Raw genomic sequence first — 23927 nt, forward strand, 5'->3', positions numbered from 1 at the left:
GGAACTGGAAAAAAGAAATAAATATACAAATAGAGGAGTGGTACAAGGAAGCATGGAAATTGGCAATAAATAATAAGCTGACATGTATATTAAAAGTTAAAAAAGTATATGGAAACAAAGTGATTTTGATGTTGTATGGGGTAAATTTGTTGTAAATGGTTTAAAAAACAAGGAAGGTTACCGCCACAAGAAGAAATGAGATTTTGGACAGATGATATGTAAAAGTTGTGGCTTGAAATGGGGGGAGGGGAGCACAGTGGTGGGGGGAAAAAAGGGGGAAAATGCTTAAGCAGAAGAAAAAGATTATATGTTAAAGAGGGTGTTGAATAATATGTAACTGCTATAAACAAATGTATAATAAATGTAATAATTATGATAAAGTAATAAAAATATTTAAAAAATAAAAAATAAAATGTATATCTATAAAAAGATACATATTAAAATTTATTTCTATAAAATGTGTATTAAAATGCAAAAAAACACAACCCAGATTAAACAAAGGACATTAAAATTCATGTTTAAAAGCTGTTTTTATAAAAGCATCTTGGTTGAGTGACAGCAACAAAAAAATTGCCAGACTATACCAGATGCATAATTCTTAGGTGTAAAAATAATATCCCATGAGATTAGCATAAACACAAGGACTGCGAGAGAAAGTTGCACCATCTAGTTGAAGAATTGGCAGGAAAGCCACAAATGTAATCTTGGATTTCCCAGGGTGCACCTTCTACACTGTAGAATGAATTGCAGTTTGGCACCACTTCAACTGCTGTGGGGTCCAGGGAGCTGTAGTTTGACAAGAGCTTTAGCCTCCTCTGCCAAAGAGTGTGTATGCCTTGCCAAAGTACAACTTCCAGGATTCTGTGCCATTGAGCCAGGGCAGGTAAAAGTGGTGTCAAACCGCATTCCTATAGCAGGCATGGGCAAACTTTGGCCCTCCAGGTGTTTTGGACTTCAACTCCCACAATTCTTAACAGCCTACAACCTTGTTGGTCAGGAATTTTGGATATGACATCTGTTTACTGGTTGACTCATAAATTAGTGGCAAAGGAAATTATACTTGTTCAGGCCTTGGTTGTGGGATTATGTGTTTGTAATTGTTTTGTAATTGTTTTGTGTTCTGTTTACACTGTAATGTGTTAATATATGTAAATTTAATTAAAAAAAAGCAATTGTGGGAGTTGAAGTCCTAAACACCAGGAAGGTCAAAGTTTGTCCATCCCTGTTCTACAGTGTAGAGCAGCGTTTCTCAACCTGGGGATCGGGGCCCCTGGGGGGGATCACGAGGGGGTATTGGAGGGGCTGCGAAAGACCATGTGGGGGGGGGGGGGTTCAGAATGCTCTTTGATTGTAGGTAAACTATAAATCCCAGCAACTACAACTCCAAAATGTCAAGGTCTATTTTACCTAAACTCCACTAGTATTCACATTTGGGCATATTGAGTATTTGTACCAAGTTTGGTCCAGATCTATCAACGTTTGAGTCCACAGTGCTCTCTGGATGTAGCTGAACTACAACTCCTAAACTCAAGGTCAATGCCGACCAAGCCCTTCCAGTATTTTCTGTTGGTCATGCGAGTTCTGTGTTTCAAGTTTGGTTCAATTCCATCGTTGGTGGAGTTCAGAATGCTTTTTGGTAGATGAACTAAAATCCCAGCAATTACTATTCCCAAATGGCAAAAATCAACCCCCCCCCCCCCCCCTCCAAGCCCCACCAGTATTCAAATTTGGGCATATTGGGTATTTGTGCCAGATTTGGTCCAGTGAATGAAAATACATCCTACATATCAGATATTTACACGACGATTCATAACAGTAGCAACATTACAGTTATGAAGTAGCAGATGACGTCCAAATCTGTCACTCCTTCCCACCCCGTTACTAAGGAGGCTGTTCAGCTACTGAACCAGTGCTTGGCCACTGTGTTGGACTGGATGAGGGCTAACAAATTGAAATTGAATCCTGACAAGACAGAGGTCAGTCAAAAGGCCGAACAGGGCATAGGGTTACATCCTGTGTTGGATGGGGTTACACTCCCCCTGAAGACGCAGGTTCGCAGCTTGGGAGTGATCCTGGATTCATTGCTGAGCCTGGAACCCCAGGTTTCAGCGGTGGCCAGGGGAGCTTTTGCACAGTTAAAGCTTGTGTGCCAGCTGCGCCCGTACTTTGGGAAGTCTGATCTGGCAATAGTTGTCCACGCTCTTGTTACATCCCGAACTGATTACTGCAACACATTCTACACGGGGCTGCCTTTGAAGCCTGTTCGGAAACTTCAACTAGTCCACCGGGCTGCAGCCAGATTACTAACTGGAGCGACATACAGGGAGCACACCACCCCCTTGTTGTGCCAGCTCCATTGGCTGCCGATACACTTCCAAACTCAATTCAAAGTGCTGGTTTTGACCTATTAAGCTCTATGCAGTTTTGGCCCAACTTACTTGTCTGAACGCATCTCCCTCTATGTCCTGCTTTGCAGTTTAAGATCATCCGGGGAGACCCTGCTCTCGCTCCCGCCAGCATTACAAATACGTCTGGCAGGAATGAGAGACAGGGCCTCCTCGGCTGTAGCCCTCTGCCTGTGGAACTCGCTTCACAACGAGGTAGATCGGCTTCATCCCTCCTGTGTTTTAGCAAGAAATTGAAGTCGTGGTTTCCGAACCGTCTTCAAAGACATCCCCATGTAGAGTGCGTTGCAGTAATCTATTCGGGATGTGACCAGAGCGTGGACGACCATAGCCAGTTCAGACTTCCCAAGGTACGGGTGTAGCTGGCGCACAAGCTTTGACTATGCAAAAGTTGACGTGGCCACCGCCAAAACCTGGGGTTCCAGGCTCAGCAATGAATCCAGAACCACTCCCAAGCTCCGAACCTGTGCCTTCAGGGGGAGTGTAACCCCATCCAACTTTGGATATGGAATTTGACTGGAATGGTGATACGGTGGTTAATACTGTTTTTATTGTTTTATTTAATGTTCTATTTATGTTTTAATTGTTGTTATATTGCTTTGTTATATTTAATGGCATCACATTGTGCCAAATTTAAGTCATCCTGAGTCCCCCTTCAGGGGTTGAGAAGGATGGGGTAGAAATACTGGAAATCTATATATATATAAATGCTCTGTGCATAATGAGTACCTTAAAAACAAAAGAACCAGTGAACGAAATCACACCAAATTTGGCAACAAAACGTCTCACTATACAAGGAGTGGCCATCACTCAAAAAAATATTATTTTGTCATTTGGGAGTTGTAGTTGCTGGGATTTATAGTTAACCTATAATCAAAGAGCATTCTGAACTACATTAACGATGGAATTGAACCAAACTTGGCACACAGAACTCCATGACCAACAGAAAATATTGGAAGGGTTTGGTGGGCAGTGTCCTTTGGTTTTGGAGTTTTGTTTTTTTGTTGTTGTTGTTTTTTTTTTTTGTCGTGTCAGGAGCAAGTTGCTTCTCTTGTGAGAGAATTGGCTGTCTGCAAGGACGTTGCCCAGGGGACGCCTGGATGATTTGATGTTTTTATCATCCTTGTGGGAGGCTTCTCTCATGTCCCTGCATGAGGAGCTGGAGCTGATAGAGGGAGCTCAACCGCCTCTCCCTGGATTCGAACCTGCGACCTGTCGGTCTTCAGTCCTGCCGGCATAGGGGTTTAACCCACTGCGCCACCGGGGGCTCCTACTTTTGGAGTTGTAGTTCACCTACATCCAGAGATCACCGTGGACACAAGCAATGATGGATCTGGACCAAACTCTACATGAATACTCAATATGCCCAGATGTGAACACTGGTGGAGTTTGGGGGAAATAGAATCTTGACATTTGGGAGTTGTAGTTGCTGGGATTTATAGTTCACCTACAATCACAGAGCATTCTGAACCCCACCAACGATAGAATTGGGCCAAACCTCCCACACACAACCCCCATGTGGGCCACAGCAACGTGTGGCAGGGGACGGCTAGTAAGTAAATAAATAGCAACCAAAATAATTTTGTGATTGGGAGTCACCACAACAGGAGGAACTGTATTAAAGGGGTCCTGGACTAGAAAGGTAGAGAAACACTGGTGTAGAGAGAGAGAGAGAGAGAGACAGACCAGCTGGAGCTGTCACAAAATCTCATCCTTCCTGTTCTCAAGCTCCGCCTTCTTTCGCCTTTTCTTCTCGCTGCCTTCAGGCTCTCGCGAGACCTTCCCGCTGCTCCGCGGATTCCAGAGCGCTCCAGCTAGGTTCCATATTGGGGCATCTCGCTGGGAGTTTTTTTTTTTCCATCCATCTCCCGGAAGTCTCGCGAGACCTCCGCGATCGATTGGTTCTGGCATCTAAGGAAGAAGGGGAGGTCGGGAGAAGTCAGGCGCGGGCGAGTCCTCGTCGTTGCGGGGCTGAAGCGGGCTTCTTCCAGGGCGACCGCAAGCCTCCTTACGCTGAGGGGGGAAGGCTTTTTGCAGGGGGTGGGGTGAGGGGGTCCCTAAAAGCAGTTCCCAAGGAAAGAGGCGCCCCGTGTTTCCCCTGCAGCGGCACGAGGCGTCCGGGCCAGCTGAGGCGGCGGTTGGGCGCGCGCGCAGCACAGAGAGAGAGAGTGTGTGTGTGTGTGAGTGAGTGAGTGACGGAGAGACCCCTCCCCTTTCCCCCCTCCCCTCTGAAGGGGGCGGAGCCAAGGGTCCCGTGCGAGGGTCTCCCTCCCTCCAGGCCGCGCTGGGCGGGGCGGGCCCGGGGTCGCGATGACCCACGAGCGGCCCAAGTTCTACCGGCAGGAGCTGAACAAGACCATCTGGGAGGTCCCCGAGCGGTACCAGAACCTCTCGCCGGTGGGCTCCGGGGCCTACGGCTCGGTCTGGTGAGTGGCAACCCTTCGTCGAAAAGGGAGGGAGCTCCTTAACAGAGCCTCAGGGTCACACGTTCAAGGCAGACCGCCTTGGCCGCATCTGCAGTTTGACACCCCTGCAGTTGCCCTGTCTCAGTGCTGTGGAGTATTGGGAGTTCTAATTCGATGAGTTAGCATCTCTTTGGCAGAGATGGCTGAAGGCTCCTAGGATTACAATATATTCGTAATAATACAATATAAAAATCATATATTGGCCAAGTCTTTCATGGCTGGGATTATTTGCTTTAGGTTTTGTATTGTTATATTGTGTGTTGAGGCCTTGGCCTTTGTAAGCCGCATCGAGTCCTTCGGGATATGCTAGCGGGGTACAAATAAAGTTTAATAATAATAATAATAATATTTAGGGTTATGGGGGCTTGGAGAGTCTCCCGAGTACTGGTGGCTGCTGCTGGGCTCCTCCAGACCTCTGGCCATTGGCGTAATTTATTTCATTAAAATAATAATAATCACTGGATTGTTGTAGGTTTTTCGGGCTATATGGCCATGTTCTAGAAGCATTCTCTCCTGACGTTTTGCCTGCATCTATGGCAAGCATCCTCAGAGGTAGTGAGGTCAGATTTCACAATAATAATAATAATAATAATTATCTTTACTTATACCTCGCCACCATCTCCCCGATGGGGACTCGGAGCGGCTTACATGAGGCCAAGCCCAAACAACAATTACAATAAAGAAAAAAAAACCAAAACACAAACCGAAAATGCAAACAATAACAATAACATCATATTAACATAAAACATACGCATACATAACAATGTAAAAATTACAAGTAGCACAGGCAAAATAACAATAACAACCTGTGAGGATGCTTGCCATAGATGCAGGCAAAACGTCAGGAGAGAATGCTTCTAGAACATGGCGACATAGCCCGAAATACCTACAACAACCCAGTGATTCCGGCCATGAAAGCCTTTGAAAATACATTAAATCAGTTTACAAAATCAAAATACAGATGCAGGCAAAACATCAGGAGAGAATGCTTCTGGAACATGGCCATATAGCCCGAAAAACCTACAACAACCCAATTATCATATACTTTATATTACTAATAATATTACAGTTTAGAAATACAGTACAATATTGTAATATTTAATACTATATTGTGCTGTGCCAATAATATAATATATTGTATAGACATATGTTATTGATAATATTATAATGTAATACAAAATAATACTAATAATACAGTGTAATAATTTATATTTCATATTACATGTAATACTGCAGTATGGTGGTATAGTACAGTATAGTAATATATAATACTAATATTGTGCTGTGCTAATATTATATATTGTATATACATATATTATTGATAATATTACAATGTAATATAATACTAATAATACAATATAATAATTTTATATTCCATATTACATGTAATATTACAGCATAGTGGTATAATACAATATAGTAACATGTAATACTAATATTGTGCTGTGCTAATGATGTAATACATTGTATGTACATATAACTTGTAAGCTGCTCTGAGTCCCCTTTGGGGTGAGGAGGGTGGCATGTAAATGTCATAAATAAGTAAATAAATAGGATTCCATAGCACTGAGCCATGGCAGTTAAAGCACTGACAAAGTGCATTAATTCAACATCCTGACTGAGAGTACATCTACGCTGCAGAATCAGCACAGTTTGATACCAGTTTAACCATGGCTCAATGCTGTCGAATCCTGGGGGTCCAGCCATATCTGCAAAATCGTGCATTCCATAGCATTGAGCCAAGGCAGCTAAATTGGTGTCAAACAGCATTCAGCTCCTCTCCTGTGCAAAAGCTGGCTGGCTGGCGATGCCGCCTCTACGCAGGTGCATTGTGCACTGTCACAGTATCTGCTGCAGTTCGCGCGTCTCTCCTGCAAACCTCCTTGACCCCTTCGGTTCTGTCTTTGCATGCACCCCACTAGCTTTTGGTGCTGAGGAGGCAGCCTTTGGCAAAAAGGAGTTGTTTCATAATTGTTCAAGGTTGGTTTTTTTTTTGAGATTGCAAGGGGTATAAAGAGGCTTGGCATTTTAGAAGCTACTCCGGCATTATATCGACTTTCATTCTTGTTCTTTTGCCAGCCCAATGTATATTGAGTTTCCCTTATTTTGAATTCCAGAATCCTCCAAAATTTCAATCACTCTTGGTTCCAAACATTTTGGCTAATTGGGGTCAAATTTTGTTGCTTTCTCTTACTGCATGATATTGCTCATACTAAAGTTTCCATGTCTTCGTGACAGAAGGCATTGAGGCCAGCCTTATTATGTTTATCTTACATTGCATCTACACTTCAGAATTAATGAAGTTTGACACAGCTTTAATTTCCTTTGCTCAATAATATGGAATACTGGGATCTGTAGTTTGGTGATGCACCAGCACTCTTTGGCAGAGAAGGCTAAAGACCTTGTAAAATTTCAGCCCCCATGATCACATTGCATTAATCCAACAGTTAAGCAGTGTCAGACGCATTAATTCAACTTTGTAGGTTCATCCTTAGTCTGTGATGTACATAATCTCCTGCCTGTACACATGCACACACTGGAAAAAGTTCAGAGTAAATTAGGCTGAAAGTAACTAGCCTAGGATCACTAGCCTAGGATCTTGAATGTAGCTGTTCATCCTAAGGGATGCATTATTATCAATAGTTCTGAACCTTTGGTTCTCCAGGCCCTCCAGAAGTCCTAACTAGCTTTGGCCAACTGTCAGGAATTCTGGGAATTGAGGTCTAATACACCTGGAGGGTGAAAAGTTGGGAATCACTGCATTATAGCACAAACTGTTTGAACTAGCTTGTTGCATTGAGAGCAATACAGCCTTTTCCTTAAAACCAACGAGGGTGTGTACTGGAGAGATTGAGTAACTAGCTGATGTGAGGTTTCATAATCTAGTAGAAAAGGAACTTGTGAGGCAGCTGCTGGTAATGCAACAAGCATCACCCATAGCTATTTGGTATTATTACTGCTTTTGGTAGAGTGGTAGTTTCTGGAGGAAGAAGAAAAGCTTAAATATACAAAAAAAAAAACCAAAAACAAACCCTAATGGCACTAGTATTTTAAATGTTAGTATGTATACAGACCGTCCTCTGTGATGCTATGCTAAGAATGTTCTGTGCATATAATATGGTGGTTATGTGATGCTGGATTGAAAGTACGGTAAATAAAACATCGATTACATAAGGAGGTATAGTACACCTGGTAAATCTTCAGCTTAAAAAAGGAACTTGTATTAGTCACAGAGCACAAGATGACTTCATGTTTAAGTGGCATTGTCACACACAAAGGGTAGATCAGGAGATGTTCTTGTATATTTTCAGTATAATCTTGGGTACCTTCTAGAAGCTGTAGTCTAGAAATTAGCAAACAGCACTGAAACATTCAGGTGACATCACCCTGGCAAACCGCTTATGTTTTGCAGCGATGCAAACAGTACCACAGATTGCTGGTGAAGTGATTTCACAGCTCTTCCCACACTGTTTCTGAGGAGAGGACATCAGAATAATTTCCAAATACCATTTTTTCAATTTTTTAAAGATTTGGCATAAATCTGCATGAACACTGATCAAGCTAAACACAGTTTGACTAAATCATTGTCCATTTGAGTTAGTTTTTTTTTAATGGATTGTTCTATATGCACATTCTTCTAACAATATATGCAAATACAAATATTTCTAAAAGTATTAGTATGTATAAGTGCAAAATGTTATTTAATTATTGCAAGTTGAAGGTAGTCAAATTCCTAGGGAACAAAATGTGTTTGGTGTATTTCTATAAATTGTGTAGTCTGATTGGTTGGTCAGAAGTCTATGTTAAAGCTTTGCAAAACATCACACATATATTGTTTAATGTCAAAAACAAAGGTTCATGTTTCATTTATTCTTCTGTAGCCATGTAGGCCTGATATTTTTAAAATTTAGATATTATATCTCCTATATTAAACAAGACTGTTAGCATTCTTTGACTTTTTTGTAGACAGCAGCATTTCACTTATTGCCTATTAAATTATGTTATAGATTTCCATAGAATAAGGTGATGATATTTCTTGATTTAGCAGTGAGAGAGCCTACTAACAATTTGAGTTTTGGGAGAAGATTCTTGACAGTGTGATCTTCTATATATCTATTTAGATATAATCTCCATTGAGTTAAATGGGGTTTACACCTGGGTAAATCCACATACGATTGTAGCCTGATTCTCAAGTAGGCATGTACAATTACTCTGTAATAATAATTGTAATAATAATAATAATAATAATAATAATAATTACCCACCTCTCCTCCCAGCTCGAGGCAGGGTTCAACAGGGTCAAAACAGAGAGATAAAAGCACAAGACTATTAAAATACAAATAACAGTTAAAATGCAGGCTAGAATTCACTGATAAAATGCAGTTAAAATTAACTAGGTAGGACAGCTGGAAGAAATAGGTCTTCAGTAGAGTTTTGAATTCTGACATCTGAATTAACTGTCAGAATCTCTTCCAGCAGGTCATCCCACAGTCTTGGAGCAGCTGATGAAAAGATCCTCTGGGTGATTTTTTGCCAATTGGGTTCTGGCTGACTGGAGTAGCCATCCCCCAGAGGACCTCAGTGTCCAAAGTATATTGCATGGGAGAAGGCAATCCTGTAGGCAACCTGGACACAAACTATGTAGGACTTTAAAGGTCAAAACCAACACTTTGTACTTTGCCCAGAAACTAATTGGCAACCAGTAGAGTAACTAGTATGGGTGTGATATGCTCATTCCTAGATGTTCCTGTAGTTATTCTGGTTGCCATGTATTGAACTAATTGGAGTTTCTGAACTTGGTACAGAGGTAGCTCAATGTAAAACACATTATAGAAGTCCAACATTGAGCATGTGCAACACCATCTTTAGGTCCTCTAATTCTAGTTATGCGACTGCAAAATATTAACAAGCCATTTCATGCCCTGCTTTCACAATTTGGACAGGGATTTTCTCTTATTTTTCCTTTGCTATTCCATATATTCATTCTCATAATAGGTTTGCTGTATGATTATCTTCGTCTTGAATTAAAAAGATGATACCCTGTGCTCTGTAACCAAAATAAAATACTGCACACATGTATGCACTGTACAGAGATGCTCTTGGGTAAAAGAAGCATCCCTTTTCCAATTTCCAGAAACACTTCAGTTATAAAATGCTGATGTATAAAAGTGGCACTGGGACCTTACTCCGGGATTACACAATATAGCAGAGGAGGGCCTCAGGTAGGAGCAAAGAGGGGAAAAAATAGTTTCCTTTTCTTAAACTCAACAGTCCTATTTAAACTGTTCTTTAAGATTCCAATTTCAAGCTGACTGCAGCCCCGAACAAAAGTCCCACTGTATACACAGCATCACGTCATTATGTATCTCAGTTCTTTCAGATATCCAACTTTGTGATCTGAACTATTTAAAGCACCTTTTTATTCAAATCTCTGTCTTAATGCATTTAAATCTCTTAAGAGGCAAAATTCATTTAAATCGGGTTTCCCTATTGCATATTAAGTTTTTCTTGCAAAATAATATTAGCTTGACAGTTAAATAGAAATCCTATATGTTTGGATTCCACATTTAACTAATGTGTTGATTTCTTTTGTTACTTGCTCATTGAATAACTTTTATGGATATCTTGGAAGTGTAACTGTAATTTAGTTAAACAGAGTTGATAAAAAGGAAGTTCAGTTTGTAAAAGTGGAAATCCATTCATGTAATATTGAATTATCCTTTTACTTGTACCTTGCAGAAACAGTTTGTCTGTTGTTCTGGAAAAATAAACTTCACACATCCCACTTTCCTTGTTTGGTTCTGGAAGACGGTTGAAATCACTATATAAAGTATATTTTGTGGAGAACAGAGTAATATCTAGCCTGAACATTGCAGTTTTTCTTGGATAGATAGAGAGAAAATGCATCTTCTCAGTTCTATATTAAAACATAGAATGATTAGATACTTACTTTTGGATAAAAGGGAACTAAATGCTACCCAATCTGATTAAACAGTTCTGGAATTCATTTCAGCAACAAAGTAAAAAGAAACCCAACTTGTTCCTCTATGTGGTATAGCTCGCTGCAATGACTTGTATTTACTTTCCATTCAAACTTAATTTAGATTATTTTGAATTTTTAGGGCCTAGGGCAGTTGTTCTCAACCTGTGGGTCCCCAAGTGTTTTGGACTACAACTCCCTGAAATCCCAGCCAGTTTAACAGCTGTTAGGATTGAGAACCACTGACCTAGGGGTATATAAAATGTATTTGTTTTCAAGTGTGAGGTAATATTCCTCTTTGTAATTTAGTAAATCTCCCAAAAATTTGGGTTCCATTCTGAAACATTGTGCAGCACTTGTTTTAAAGTGTATAAGGATGACAGGTGTGTTTTTTGCGAATTGTATTCATGCAAGCCTAATAAAATTGTTAGGCTGGAATCCAACAATTTTGGATTTCTTCTGGAGTGATAGCAGGTTCCAGTGGAGTTGAGAGAGGCTTAATTATTATTATTTGAGTAATGAAAAATTATAGTGTTCAGTGGCCTTTTTATCAGTGGAACTAAATTTTAGAAATTTGATAGGAGACACTTGTAGAGAGGCTTTATGCTTTTATTCAAGGTTGTCCCATTTTTTGATTTCCCTGGGCCACACTGGAATAAGAATTTTCTTGGGCTGCACACCTCAATAAAACTGATGTTTATAAATAGGGAGTTTGCTGTGTGACTGCGCTATGCTTAGTACACAATGCACATTAGAATTATTTTTCACAATTTATTTTCTGCAACATTGCAACAGAGTTGTCTTGCTCTTTATTTCATTAATCTTAACAATTTTTTGTTTATTCTGGCTAAACAATTTGCAGTTATAATGCAAATTGTGACTAATACTCTTATATTTGTGGTTGTAACATACATCGATTCTTCCATTCCGTTCAACTGTTGTCTATAAAGTTTGTGCTCAAGAACCACATGATCAAGTTACAAAAATAATCACAAAAAAATGTTTTCAGTAAATTTACAATTTTGTGTTGGGCCTCATTCATAACCATCCTAGATTATGAATGTGGTCCATGGGTTGAACCAATCTGCTTTAAATTATTTCTAGTTACAGTTCTTCCTCTTACGTCACATATGTCAGTGGATTGGTTTAAATTGGAAGCAGCTTCTGATAATTTATTTTATCAACAGTGGAACCAATGCAGTCATCCTTTTTCTTTTCTTTTCTTTTGGCAAAGATATGATTTCTTTCTTTTTACATACAAAAATAATACCATTCTAGAAAAAATGTGTGCATATTTAATTATTGACCTTGTTGGATGGATTTCCACGAGAGTCACCATAATGCTCATTAGTGCTAATATTATTGGGATGAGGAGTCTACAGTTTTCTATGACAAAGCCAATCAGATTAGAAGCCATAGTCAATTATGGAACATGTACATTCATACTTTTCATAATAACCGCTCTACCATATGCCTTCCAAGTTATTGAAGAGTTACAATGCAAGAGCTATTAAAACATCTCTTAGTACATAACCCAGCCCAACAGCTTCTAGGATATATATTTCTACAAATGGCTTGGTGAGAGGTATGCCTTATGTGTTTCCACATGCTCAGATCAGGATGTAAATGTTCTTGCTGCTGAAATGTTGCAATACATGAATGTTGGGGCTGAAATGTTCAAGGAAGTTGCAGAAAGTTATTGGTCTATCTCTTGTTGTGAGTCACTACATTATTGCAAAATATGCCATACTTCATATGTAAATCCAGTTATGCTCATAAAATTTATCAATATATACTTAACACTTTTCTAATGATTTATTTAAATCTAGTTTCTGAACATTGGGTTAGCTCCTTCATTCAGTAGCTTATTTTTCCCTAAACAGAGATTCAAAATTATATTCTTTGAATGACAAAGATACCTGTTAATTTTCACAGAGAAATCACATTTCAGTTCTGATATGCATTCTAAATACTGAATGGTTTATACTATTCTTTTGCAGCTCCGCCTTTGATACGAAAACTGGCTTGCGTGTGGCTGTGAAGAAATTGTCCAGACCATTTCAGTCCATCATACATGCCAAAAGGACTTATCGTGAACTACGTTTGCTTAAGCATATGAAGCATGAAAATGTAAGTTTGTTTACATTTTGTTAACTCAGGTTTACAGGGGATAGAATCCCAAACTATGCTAAAGGATAGGTGGTGATTGTACTAAATTTTAGTACCGAAAGATACAAAGAATCAGGGGAAGTAATGAATTCTGCTAGGTAATACGATTTTTGTTCCTGGGTTATAAATGTCATTTCCTAATTGAGTCATAGAAACATAGAAAAAATTATTAAACAGTAAAAACTTGCAGCACATGTTGCTAAAGTTTTATAATGAATATCTCTTAGAGTCTCAACCAGTTCTTCAACATAGCTTGTGGCAGTCGCACAAACGAGGTTTCTAGACTATAACAACTACTTTAAAAGTAAGTACCACATAATTAAACAGGAAACAACATTTTCAAACCAGGAACAAAAAATTTTTCAAAATTTGTTACATAGTGTTATTCTAAATGTCAGTTCTTCATTCATATTAAAGGCTGGTGAAAATTTACATTCTTAATAGTCAACAATAATTTCTTTCAGGAATTTCTGCCTTCTATTTAGGTTTTGTTTCTTGTCTCCTGTGCAATGAAAGTTACATATCTTCTAGTATTTTTTCAATTACAGATATTGGTTTTAGAGAAATCTTGTAGATCTTCAGATTTTAGGATTTTCTCAAGGAATTGACGAGATGGATTCAGACCTTTTGGAAGTAATGAGTGAATAGTAGAATCTTCAGCCCCAGGAACAATTGCAAAATATTGCATAGCATTAGATTGTTTCAGTAATATCACAATAATAGTACAGGGTTAGTCAAAATGCATAGGCCAATAAGCCATTCAATTGAATGGCTTATTGGCCTATGCATTTTGACTAACCCTGTATTACAAAAACAGTTCTTCCTCTTTTGCTCTTTTATTCCTAACTGCTCTGTTTGGTTGCCTTCGTAAAAAAAAAAACCTGTATAAAAATGGTATATGCATTGATTAGAATATTTAATTTATTCACTTGTCTTCCATAGTCCTAACTTCACCAGTTCTGCAATTTTCAAATGAATGTGACTGTATAACTCTTTCAAAGTTTTAAAATAAAATGTTGGCACAAACATTCTTTTTTTTTAAAACTAAAATATGTCTTTAAGCATGCTAACAAAAAGGTGTGGAGAGAGCAGGTTTACCATTTTGTGAAAAGCATCTGATAATCTTCGGGCCCTTCCACATAGCCCTTTATCACAGAATATCAGGACAGAAAATCCCACATCTGCTTTGAAATGGGTTATTGAGTCTACACCCAGATAATGTAGGATTTTCTACTTCAATATTCTGGGATATAGGGCTGTGTGCAAGGGCCCTTCCTTTAAAGTCTCTCAAATCAATGGAATTAAAGCTGTGCTGAACTGCTATAGCAGCCTTTGCTTTGTATCTAGTTTCTAGATAGTATACTACCTACTTGTAAGGATTTTTTTCTTTTTTGCAGATAGTTATATCAGCACTGAATTCTTAAAGCCTGGTTGTTGTGGTGGTGGTAGTAGTGGTGGTGTAAAGAAACATCCATTGAATTACAGTAAAGTTTTGGCAAAATGCCAAAACTTGAATTGCAGCAAAGTTTTGGCTTCTTCACCTGCTTGTGTTCTTCCTCAGTCAAAGATGTGACTGACAAGTATATAGGAGAAAGCCTTTTTGGTCCTAAAATCTAGATTGTGGAATTCAACCTTTAGATGCATTTTATGCCAGATCAAAATTGTTTCCAGCATGTTTTTGCTGTGGTGAATAATTGGATTGTGCACTCCTTTTTAATGCCATGAGCAGGCTTATGTTAAACTATTCTAATTAGCTGAGTTGTAACTTAATATTTTTATTTATATTACTTAACTCTTTCTTGTCTTTGGAGGAGTAATGCATTAGACATTTTAAAATATACTGTATATTGAGGCAGGTGCTTCAAAATACATCAATTTCTCCTTCTAGTTTCAGAGAAGATGAGATTTCCTGATAAAAAAATTGATTATTATAATTTTGGTAGAATTCTCTAATTGTACTTACTCATCATTATTTTCATTGTGCTACTGTATTTAACATATGATATCTAATCTTATAAATGTTGAAAAACTTTAAGATTCTTCCAGGAAGCTAGCCTTTCAATGGTTTCACAAAGCAATTACTTTGTCAGCAATGTTCTTTGCTCTCATTAGAGTTTCTTAGTTATGTTTTTTTTAGCACAGTTGGATCTTGGATTGAGATCATAATTGTATGGTTTGTGTTGGGAGAAAGCAAAGACAAGGTAAGAGTAGAGGAAGAAAATCTGCTAGTGAGATAGATGGTAGATGAGGGGCCATGGCAAAAGGTTGCATGTTATGCATTGTAGAACCTTGTCTTCCCTCCCACTAAGAATTCAGTAACAATTTCTGTATGGGTAGTTTATTACAATGTGTGCATTAATGATCACTGTCACAGTAAATAATTCAGAAATAGACAAGTTATAGAAAATTGTTAATGTCTTCACGTTTCAATTGATTTCCGCTAGAAGTGAAGAAAATAGTTACATTTATATTGACACTGACATTCAACTTTAAACCACCCATGATTTTATTCCACTCCTCCTTTGTTTTTAGTTGTTATTTCACATGGATTTCAAAATTTTCTGCAACTTTCCGAAGACCTGGTTTTGTATATATAAAGAAGTGTCTGGTTTCAGTAATATGGATCATTCATTATGTTCAGATATGGGAAAGGATGAGTTACTGAATCTATTCAAACACTCTTAACACAATTTATCTTGCTGGAATTGCACTTGAGTATATTTGGCTTACTCCTTAGTCCCCTCTGCTGAATTAGCAAAGGCAAGAAGTACAAGAGAACTTAATTTACAATAAAGAACTAGGTTAAAAAAGTAAAATTTGATGACTTCTTAGCAGAATCTCTTCTTTAGTAATTAAATCAATAAATTAGTTCTGCAATTAAATGAATGCTGAAATTCCAACTTAAGTCAGTCACATTTTTAAAATAAATTTAGGCTCTCTTTTATCAGAAAAATTCTCCTTAATTGATAATCTAACTGATTTTAATTAATTCCTACCACTACCACAATTTATCATGACAATTCCTATTTGCAATAAGCCTAAGATTTATGCTTTCCCAAGGCACGTTCACCAACAGTCTTCTATTATGAGAAATGAAGTGGTGGGAGTTGCATTTCCACTTTATACCAACCAGAGTAACAATTCTAGCCATGGATTCCTTTTTATGATCTCTAAGCAATGTTTTATTTTCTCTTTGGTATTTGACTGATATCACAGACAAGACTCAGTTCCTCATAGCACTTTCTCCCTGTAAAGCTTGCTGAAGGACCCCTGGATCCTTATTTCATCTGTCTTTAGTATGGTATCTGACTATACTTCTAGTCAATACAGAATGCTTGCCATTTGAAACAAATCAATATTTATTTATTTATTTTTAAATGTACTTTATAAGAATAAAAATTCCTTTGTTTTCAGAAGTATATAATTGCAGTATAGGTCTTTTGTTACAAAATGTACTTAAAATTCTTAGCATACCTTCTCCATATAGATCAGTGCTATTCAAACTGGATTGACTGATAGGAATTCAGAAGTTATCAGCTGCCAATCCCTGAAGCGTTTCCAGGAAGGGAAACTCGTGTCAGTGGGCACAAATATTGTACCAAACCCATTAGTTCTTACTGTAACTTCCCCTTCACCACCTGTTTCCGAAAATAATAATAATAATAATAATAATAATAATAATAATAATAATAATGTCTTGATTTAAGTCGTTGACGTGCTGGCTGATACCCAAACAGGGGATGAGCTGGAGATGTCTCTGCCTTGGTCCTTTCACTATTGGCTGCTACTTCCCGGCGGATGTCAGGTGGTGCAATACCGGCTAAGCAGTGTAATTTCTCCAGTGGTGTGGGTCGCAGACACCCTGTGATAATGCGGCATGTCTCATTAAGAGCCACATCTACTGTTTTAGTGTGGTGAGATGTGTTCCACACTGGGCATGCATACTCAGCAGCAGAGTAGCATAGCGCAAGGGCAGATGTCTTCACTGTGTCTGGTTGTGATCTCCAGCTCATCCCCTGCTTGGGTATCAGCCAGCACGTCAACGACTTAAATCAAGATATAGTTTTCTTAGATCTACAGAGACACTCGCTGGAACACCCCAGCAAGCGAGAGTCCAAAAGTGGCAGGCCCAAACCCAACACCTCAATTCATGGGTGATACCAGATGAGAGACTCCCCTCTGGGCACTCAGAAGACTGGGTGACTTGGAAGGCGCTGAACAGATTGCGCTCTGGCACCACGAGATGCAGAGCCAATCTTAAGAAATGGGGCTACAGGGTGGAATCCTCGGCATGCGAGTGCGGAGAAGAACAAACCACTGACCACCTGCTGCAATGCACCCTGAGCCCTGCCAAATGCACAATGGAGGACCTTCTTGCGGCAACCCCAGAGGCACTCCAAGTGGCCAGATACTGGTCAAAGGACATTTAACCAAATACCAAATTTGCAAAATCTGTGTGGTTTTTTCTTTCTTTTTTTTCTTTTTCTTTTTAATCTCTGTGTTTGTTTTGCTCTGTTAGAATTGTAATACAATGGTTGCTGATGACACGATAAATAAATAAATAATAATAATAAAGCATTGACTTTCATCCCTTTCCCTACATACTTCACAGAAGTTTCTCTCAGTTGCTAAACACCAGCTTCCTCTCCTTTTGAGTCACCATAATGCTTCACTCATTTTCCTCATATATGCAATCATGGGGAAAGGTGTTTGTTTTGCTGTCTGTGCCCCTGTTCAGAAGATTTTACCCCAATTTCTGTCCCTATGATCATTGGATTTTGAAAAAATCAGTAGAAACAAGGATTAGTGATAAAGCTTCAGTGGAGACACCTTTCCCCCATGATAACTCTTTCAGAAGTGGATTTTCCTTCCTAGGGGTAGATTTTTCTCACTTCCTGTTGTCTTAACGATGAGCTGTTTATTAGTCGGATGTCTGTAATTTGGGGGTTGTCTGTACTGACAAAACCACCACTGAGTATCCTTTGCCATAAGTTGGCAGTCGACTTGAAAGCATGTACACACGTGTGTGCATACCCCTGCCAGTTTGCACCTCTGTGACAAACACAGATCTAATAGCATACCTATTGGTATGTCATGCTTATCAACTGTAATACCTGGTCCTTTGTGGTGGTGTAACTCCCATGTAGGGATGGGAGTTGACTCAAAATAAGCATGAAACAATGCTTTGTGTGACCAAGAAATTACATCACAAAACTTTGTAAATAGAAATTCATTTATTTTCTAAAAAGATATATTTTCTACTAGCCGTTTCCTGCCACGCATTGCTGTGGGCCAGTCTGTGTATATGTGTTTTGTGTGTGTGTGTATGTGTGTATGTGTGTGTGTGTATATATATATATATATATATGAGTATGTGTGTATATATTTGTGTATATGTGTATATATGTATTTTTGTGTATATAGGTGGTTTTGTGCATGCATTGTAATGTATTTTTTGTTTTTTGGCTTTTTAAGTCTCTTCTGCTGTGTTTTTCAATGCTTTATGAGTGATGGTCACTCGTTGGCCTGATAGCTGTATTATCAATTCGTCCAGTGGTTTTTGAGTAATCCCACAAACGAACATTACATTTTTATTTATATAGATACTTCAGCACTAATGGAAAACAATGAAATAGAACTTTGGTAGCTATTACTACCTCAGAAGGGCAGTGGGCAAGAGGGGAAAGCACACCCTTAATAAGATTTGTTGGGTGACAACAATAAAGTCTGTGGCATGCCTCAGTGCTATGTAAGCAAAGAGTTCCAGACCGAGTTCAGCGTTTTCTCCCAGTGCTGGTTTACCACAGATAATGGTATGAGTATGCATTTCTTAGATTTTTAAACTGTCATAACCATTTTTCTTGTGTGAAGTACACATCACAACATAAAATATAACAAAGTAATGACAGATTTGATTAAAGCAAAATAACCTTGGTAAGAATAAAGCAATGTAAAGAACTAGAGACATGAAAAATTGTTCTTACGATTTATGGGAAAACGAGAAAAAAAAAAAGAATTTATCTGATGGCATTTTCTGCTTCCTTCCCACCTTAATTGCCTTACAGTGGGTTCCCACTAGTGGCTGCTACTGACTTCAGCATAATAAAGGTTTATTGAAATAATTGCACCACTTGTTTTTTTCAATAGTATTAATTCTTTGAATTAAGAAAAACAGCTTCTACTGAAAACAATGAACCTGAGATGAAACATGAAGAGACTGCTTACAACACATCTCTTTGAATTTTCTTGCATATAGCTCACACTGATCACATTTCAAGATATCTGACACTGATCTAATTTAAAGAAATTGCTGTCAGTTTGCTTCTTTGTATACAGAGGAGTTCTATTAATGTGGTAACACAACAGGCACTGCTGTATTAATAGTGTACACACTTGCGTTGGAAAAGGCCAGATTAATGTTTGCAATTCTTCATAGATGTTTTTTTTCCCCCTTTACAGGTTATTGGTCTTCTAGATGTTTTTACACCTGCAAAATCGCTAGAGGAATTCAATGATGTGTACGTAGAACTTTGAAACTGCATTGCAAATATTTTAAAATTTGTTGTTGGAATACGTTTGCAATCTCACTGTAAAGCCTTTGTCAATTGTGATAGATCTACGTATTCAATTTAGAGAGGTTTTATTCTGTCATGGGGTTTGATATATTGAAGAAAAATTATTGTATATATGCATGTATAAGTCAAATTCATGTATATGTTGAGGGCAGGTTTTGGGACCAAAGTTACGAATTTTAATATGACCTGTGAATAAGTCAAGGGTCATTTTGTGGAGAGAAGAAAGAGCGGCTAGCTGCACCTGGATGCTGCTGCCATTTCCCCATCTGGGTATTAAAAACTGTCGGAAGTGACACTATGATGGAGAGAGTAGAAGGGTTCATTGCTGCTTTTAGGTTCTCTCATGATGAACTAAACGGTTATCTTTCACCACTCTACTCAGAGAAGGGGATGATTTATTTTTTTGATAAGAGTTATAATACTGTAATCACATTGACCTGTGGATAAGTCAACCCAGGATTGACTTTTTGACAAAGCCTTGTATATGAGTGTATAGGGTATATGAATATATAGGGTAAATGTACTGTTACCTTTTCAGAAACTGCAGTTATTGAGGTATATAGGCTTTTACATCTCTTCATTGTTTACATGGAAAGCTCGCAAAGAACTTCTTCAGTCTGTTTTTGTGGTACATACGATCGAGGGTAGGTCATTTACACTATCAAATATAAATATAATATGAATATTTGCTATTTCTGTATGTGCATTAAAGAAACAATTGACAGCTACATTTGTAGTGTTTTGAGCCAGCTTTCTATGACAAATCTGCCCCATGCAACTATATCAGTACACTGTAAGTATAATTCTGACATTCTATATGTCAGGAATTTACTGCACTTTATTAAAGCTAGTGGTCACAATAAATTTCTTCCACTTTTCACTCATCTGAACTTTGTGTCCTGTCATGCACTACATATCCTGAGACTCACAGCTCGTAAAACACCTTCATATAGTAACAATGTAAACTAAATCTTGCATTGTTCAAAATTGGCTTACTATTATTTCTTTTTAAAGTTTCCTACTAGACTAAATCAAATATGCTGCATAGCAGTACCTTTACAACTCAAGAGCTGTGAAGCAATATTGTGTCCAGTTCAGATAGCTTCTACCATTAGAACTGAATGGTTCTATAATTCAGTTTTTATAGAAACATTTTTAATTATTATATGGCCTGAGTTATTCACATAGATTTAGAGTTTGAATATGTTTTAAATGCAGGTGAATATTGTTGTTTTAAGAGACTTTTGTATATAAGTAGCTAAGTAAAACACTAGGGTTTTTTAATATATTGGAAATAGGGGAGGCAGCATACTGACTGAGCATAGTGTGTTAATTTGCTAGAGGAACCTTTCTGGATTTGAGTGAATTCCTAGTTTTAAGGAGGGAAATAGTGCTAGATTTGTCCTTTGTGCATCAGCTTTTTTGGCAACTTGGAAAGAGTGAAACCTTGTAGCTTCAGTCACTACTTTGCATCAAGGCAGACTCACTGAAGGCTGTGACTATGACATTTACCGTTTGGTAATCTACTAAATAATCGTGTTTTAAACCTGTTGGGCTTGTATGCAGCAGTTTCAAAGCACATGCTGGAACAGGCTTTCTATTTTAAAAAGCACTTTGTTACTAGAACAGTTCTACACACTTCCTACACTTTGTACACACCTTTCCCAGTTTCTTTTGTGGAGAAATGGAAATACTGAGATCAGCCTTATTTCACCATTGTTGAAGAAAGGGTGTAAATGCAGTGAAACCACTAGCTTTAAAAAATCATGATCTCTCAGGGCTTCATATCTAAAAGATTTAGAAAACTCCTGTGCTTTCCCTAGAAATTGCTTGGCACATGCCTTTAGTGTATGAATGGAATGCAATGGAGCAGGGTGTGTATGTGAATGCCTATGGAGCTGGGTCTAATCAGTCTTCCTACCATATGGGGAAGGAGGTGGCCGGGGGGATAGGGATGACCTCTGTGAATTGGGCCTTGGTGCATTGCATACACTTTTATGTCCTCTCCAAGGAATAGATTTTGAGTGTCATAAAAGCAGGGGATCACCCTTGGCTTATAAATTAGATTCACAAAAACATCGGTCAATGTCAATTTCCCCCAGTATTCTGCTCAGTTTTTTTTGATCCACTAGTTTAAATTTAATTTATTAAATCAGACTTATTTACTATTAAATTATTGTTTTCCTTTTGCAGAATTTATACAGTAGTAACATTTTAGCACATACTATATATGTGTAAAGTTGCATAGATTATAATTTTACTAAACCAGATATATTCAACTTCATACGAATTAGAATAATAGAATCATAGAGTTGGAAGCAACCATAAGGGACGATCCCCTGCCATTCAGAAATAAATAATCAAAGCAACCCTGATAGATGACCATCCAACTTCTGATTAAAAACCTCCAGAGAAGGAGACATATTCCAGTGCCGAACAGTTCTTATCATCAAGAAATTATTCCCACCCCCCATGTGACATTCTTTCAAATATTTAAATATGGCTGTCGTGTTCCCCTCTCAGTCTTCTTCTCCATGCTAAACATACTCAGCCCATAACTGTTCCATGCAATTTTGAAAGAAATATTCCACATAAAGTATATTAGATCTGCAAATCTAAGTGTTTTGGAACAAGGAAAGGTTTTGTGCATGGGCTCTGGGTCATTGCTTGGAGGAGGCTGAAGAAGAGGGTTGACCAAGAGGGAGAGAGGGAGGGAGGAAGTACCTCAGACTGCAAAACCTGATGTTCTAGAATAGGAATATCCTGAATTCAGTCACAAATGCAATTGTCAAATCCAAACTCTTGATGCCAAAATGAAAATAACAGTTGGATTTTGGGAGTGGAATCAGCAATGGAGGAGAACAAATTGGTAATTAATTTATACTTATTTCATTTTATAGTTCTTGATTGTATGATGTGTTTAAGGGATTTTCTGTCTTCTGGCAAAACTTCAAACCGTTCCTGCATGGTTCTGAGGCGGAACAGCTTCCCATAGGCACTTATCAGAGATTTATTTTCATGGAATATACGTAATGGAGTTCACTACCTACTGCTATGTAGATATACTGTATATGACACGAATGTAGATATTTATGACACTGATAATAATTAGTACTGATCATTTAAAGGTGTTCATATATTAGTTTTTCTGATTATTTAAAGTGATTCTAATTTAAAAATTGGGCCCTGGAATACATTGCCTTCTTCAACTTTTGTTTACATTTTGTTTTCTAGATATCTTGTAACCCATCTCATGGGGGCAGATCTGAACAATATTGTGAAATGTCAGAAGCTTACAGATGACCACGTACAGTTTCTTATCTATCAAATTCTTCGTGGTTTGAAGGTATTGACATTAGGTTTATTGCTGCATTAAATCTTTGGTTTAAAATTAGAACCTCTCCAAATTGTTTCCATTCAATGTGATCCATATTGATTAGTTGTATTCAGATGATAGGATGGGTGGATCTGTGGAACTTGGAGTCTGTTCAGGTTCTCAATTTTCTGTTGCTGTTTCTTTGTCTCCCTATTTCGGTTTGCACAAAAAAGTATGTCTGTGGAAATTTTTCAAAAATTGTATATGTTTCTGTACATTATTTTTTATTGAATAAAGTGCTTTGTGCGCAGATTTACATTATTTTTGTATGCACTCTTTCAAATGAATGCATTTTTGTGTGCTTTCTTTTGGGAACTGGACCACTAACCTCCGAATAGATAGAAAACTGACATCTACATGTGATCTGGTTCATGCTTTTTATTTGGGAATTGCAAAATTGACAAAATCAGGTGGAAGCACAAAGCAATTGCTCTCTTGCTTTGGTTAGACTACTTTTCATTACAGATAACTTGATCTGAGAATAGCTGCCTTAAAATTTTGGGAGAGAAACAGGAGTTGCCTGTTTCTGCATTTCTACATCCTGTTTCATAGGAAAATGGGGAAGAGATCTGAGAGACACAAAGAACTAGTAAAGGTGCTTTTATCTGCTGTGCAAACTGTTGTGTGCTCTCTCATTACTTTTTAATATAATTTTCAAGTCTGCCTTCTTTTGCCATCTTAGTTAAGAAACATGTTCTTGATAGGTTAGAATCATACATATGAATAATCAAGGAAGCATTGTGATTGCCCTCGGCTTTGCTGAATTTCTTCTCAATGGCACCATCTTGTCCACAAGTGAGTGTCTGTTAGTGAGGTTGCTCTAGGAAGAAAAGTTGAGGGTGGGGGCAAAAGTTTCTGACAATACAAGAGACTTCGAATCCTAGAGATTTGCAGATGAACAGTCAGCATAGCCCTTTAAAGAAGCAACTTTATTTTTAAAATTATACCTTTTCAGTA

At 38.1% G+C, this 23927-nt stretch overlaps 1 protein-coding gene across 2 annotated transcripts in view; it reads left to right on the top strand.

The window, feature by feature from the left end:
- Positions 1-4256: 4256 nt before the first annotated feature.
- The window catches only part of MAPK14 (mitogen-activated protein kinase 14), a 37448-nt gene continuing 17777 nt past the window's right edge, over positions 4257-23927 (top strand). The window contains exons 1-4 of one of the 2 annotated variants that reach the window (XM_060773183.2): positions 4257-4831; positions 12851-12980; positions 19479-19537; positions 22829-22940. In XM_060773183.2, coding sequence (XP_060629166.1) covers positions 4716-4831; positions 12851-12980; positions 19479-19537; positions 22829-22940 — 417 coding nt within the window. In that variant the 5' untranslated portion in view covers positions 4257-4715. The remainder of the gene's footprint in view (positions 4832-12850; positions 12981-19478; positions 19538-22828; positions 22941-23927) is intronic. The other variant, XM_060773182.2, reaches the window with a different exon arrangement.

Source organism: Anolis sagrei, chromosome 4 (assembly GCF_037176765.1).
Source record: "Anolis sagrei isolate rAnoSag1 chromosome 4, rAnoSag1.mat, whole genome shotgun sequence".
NCBI lineage: Eukaryota > Metazoa > Chordata > Lepidosauria > Squamata > Dactyloidae > Anolis > Anolis sagrei.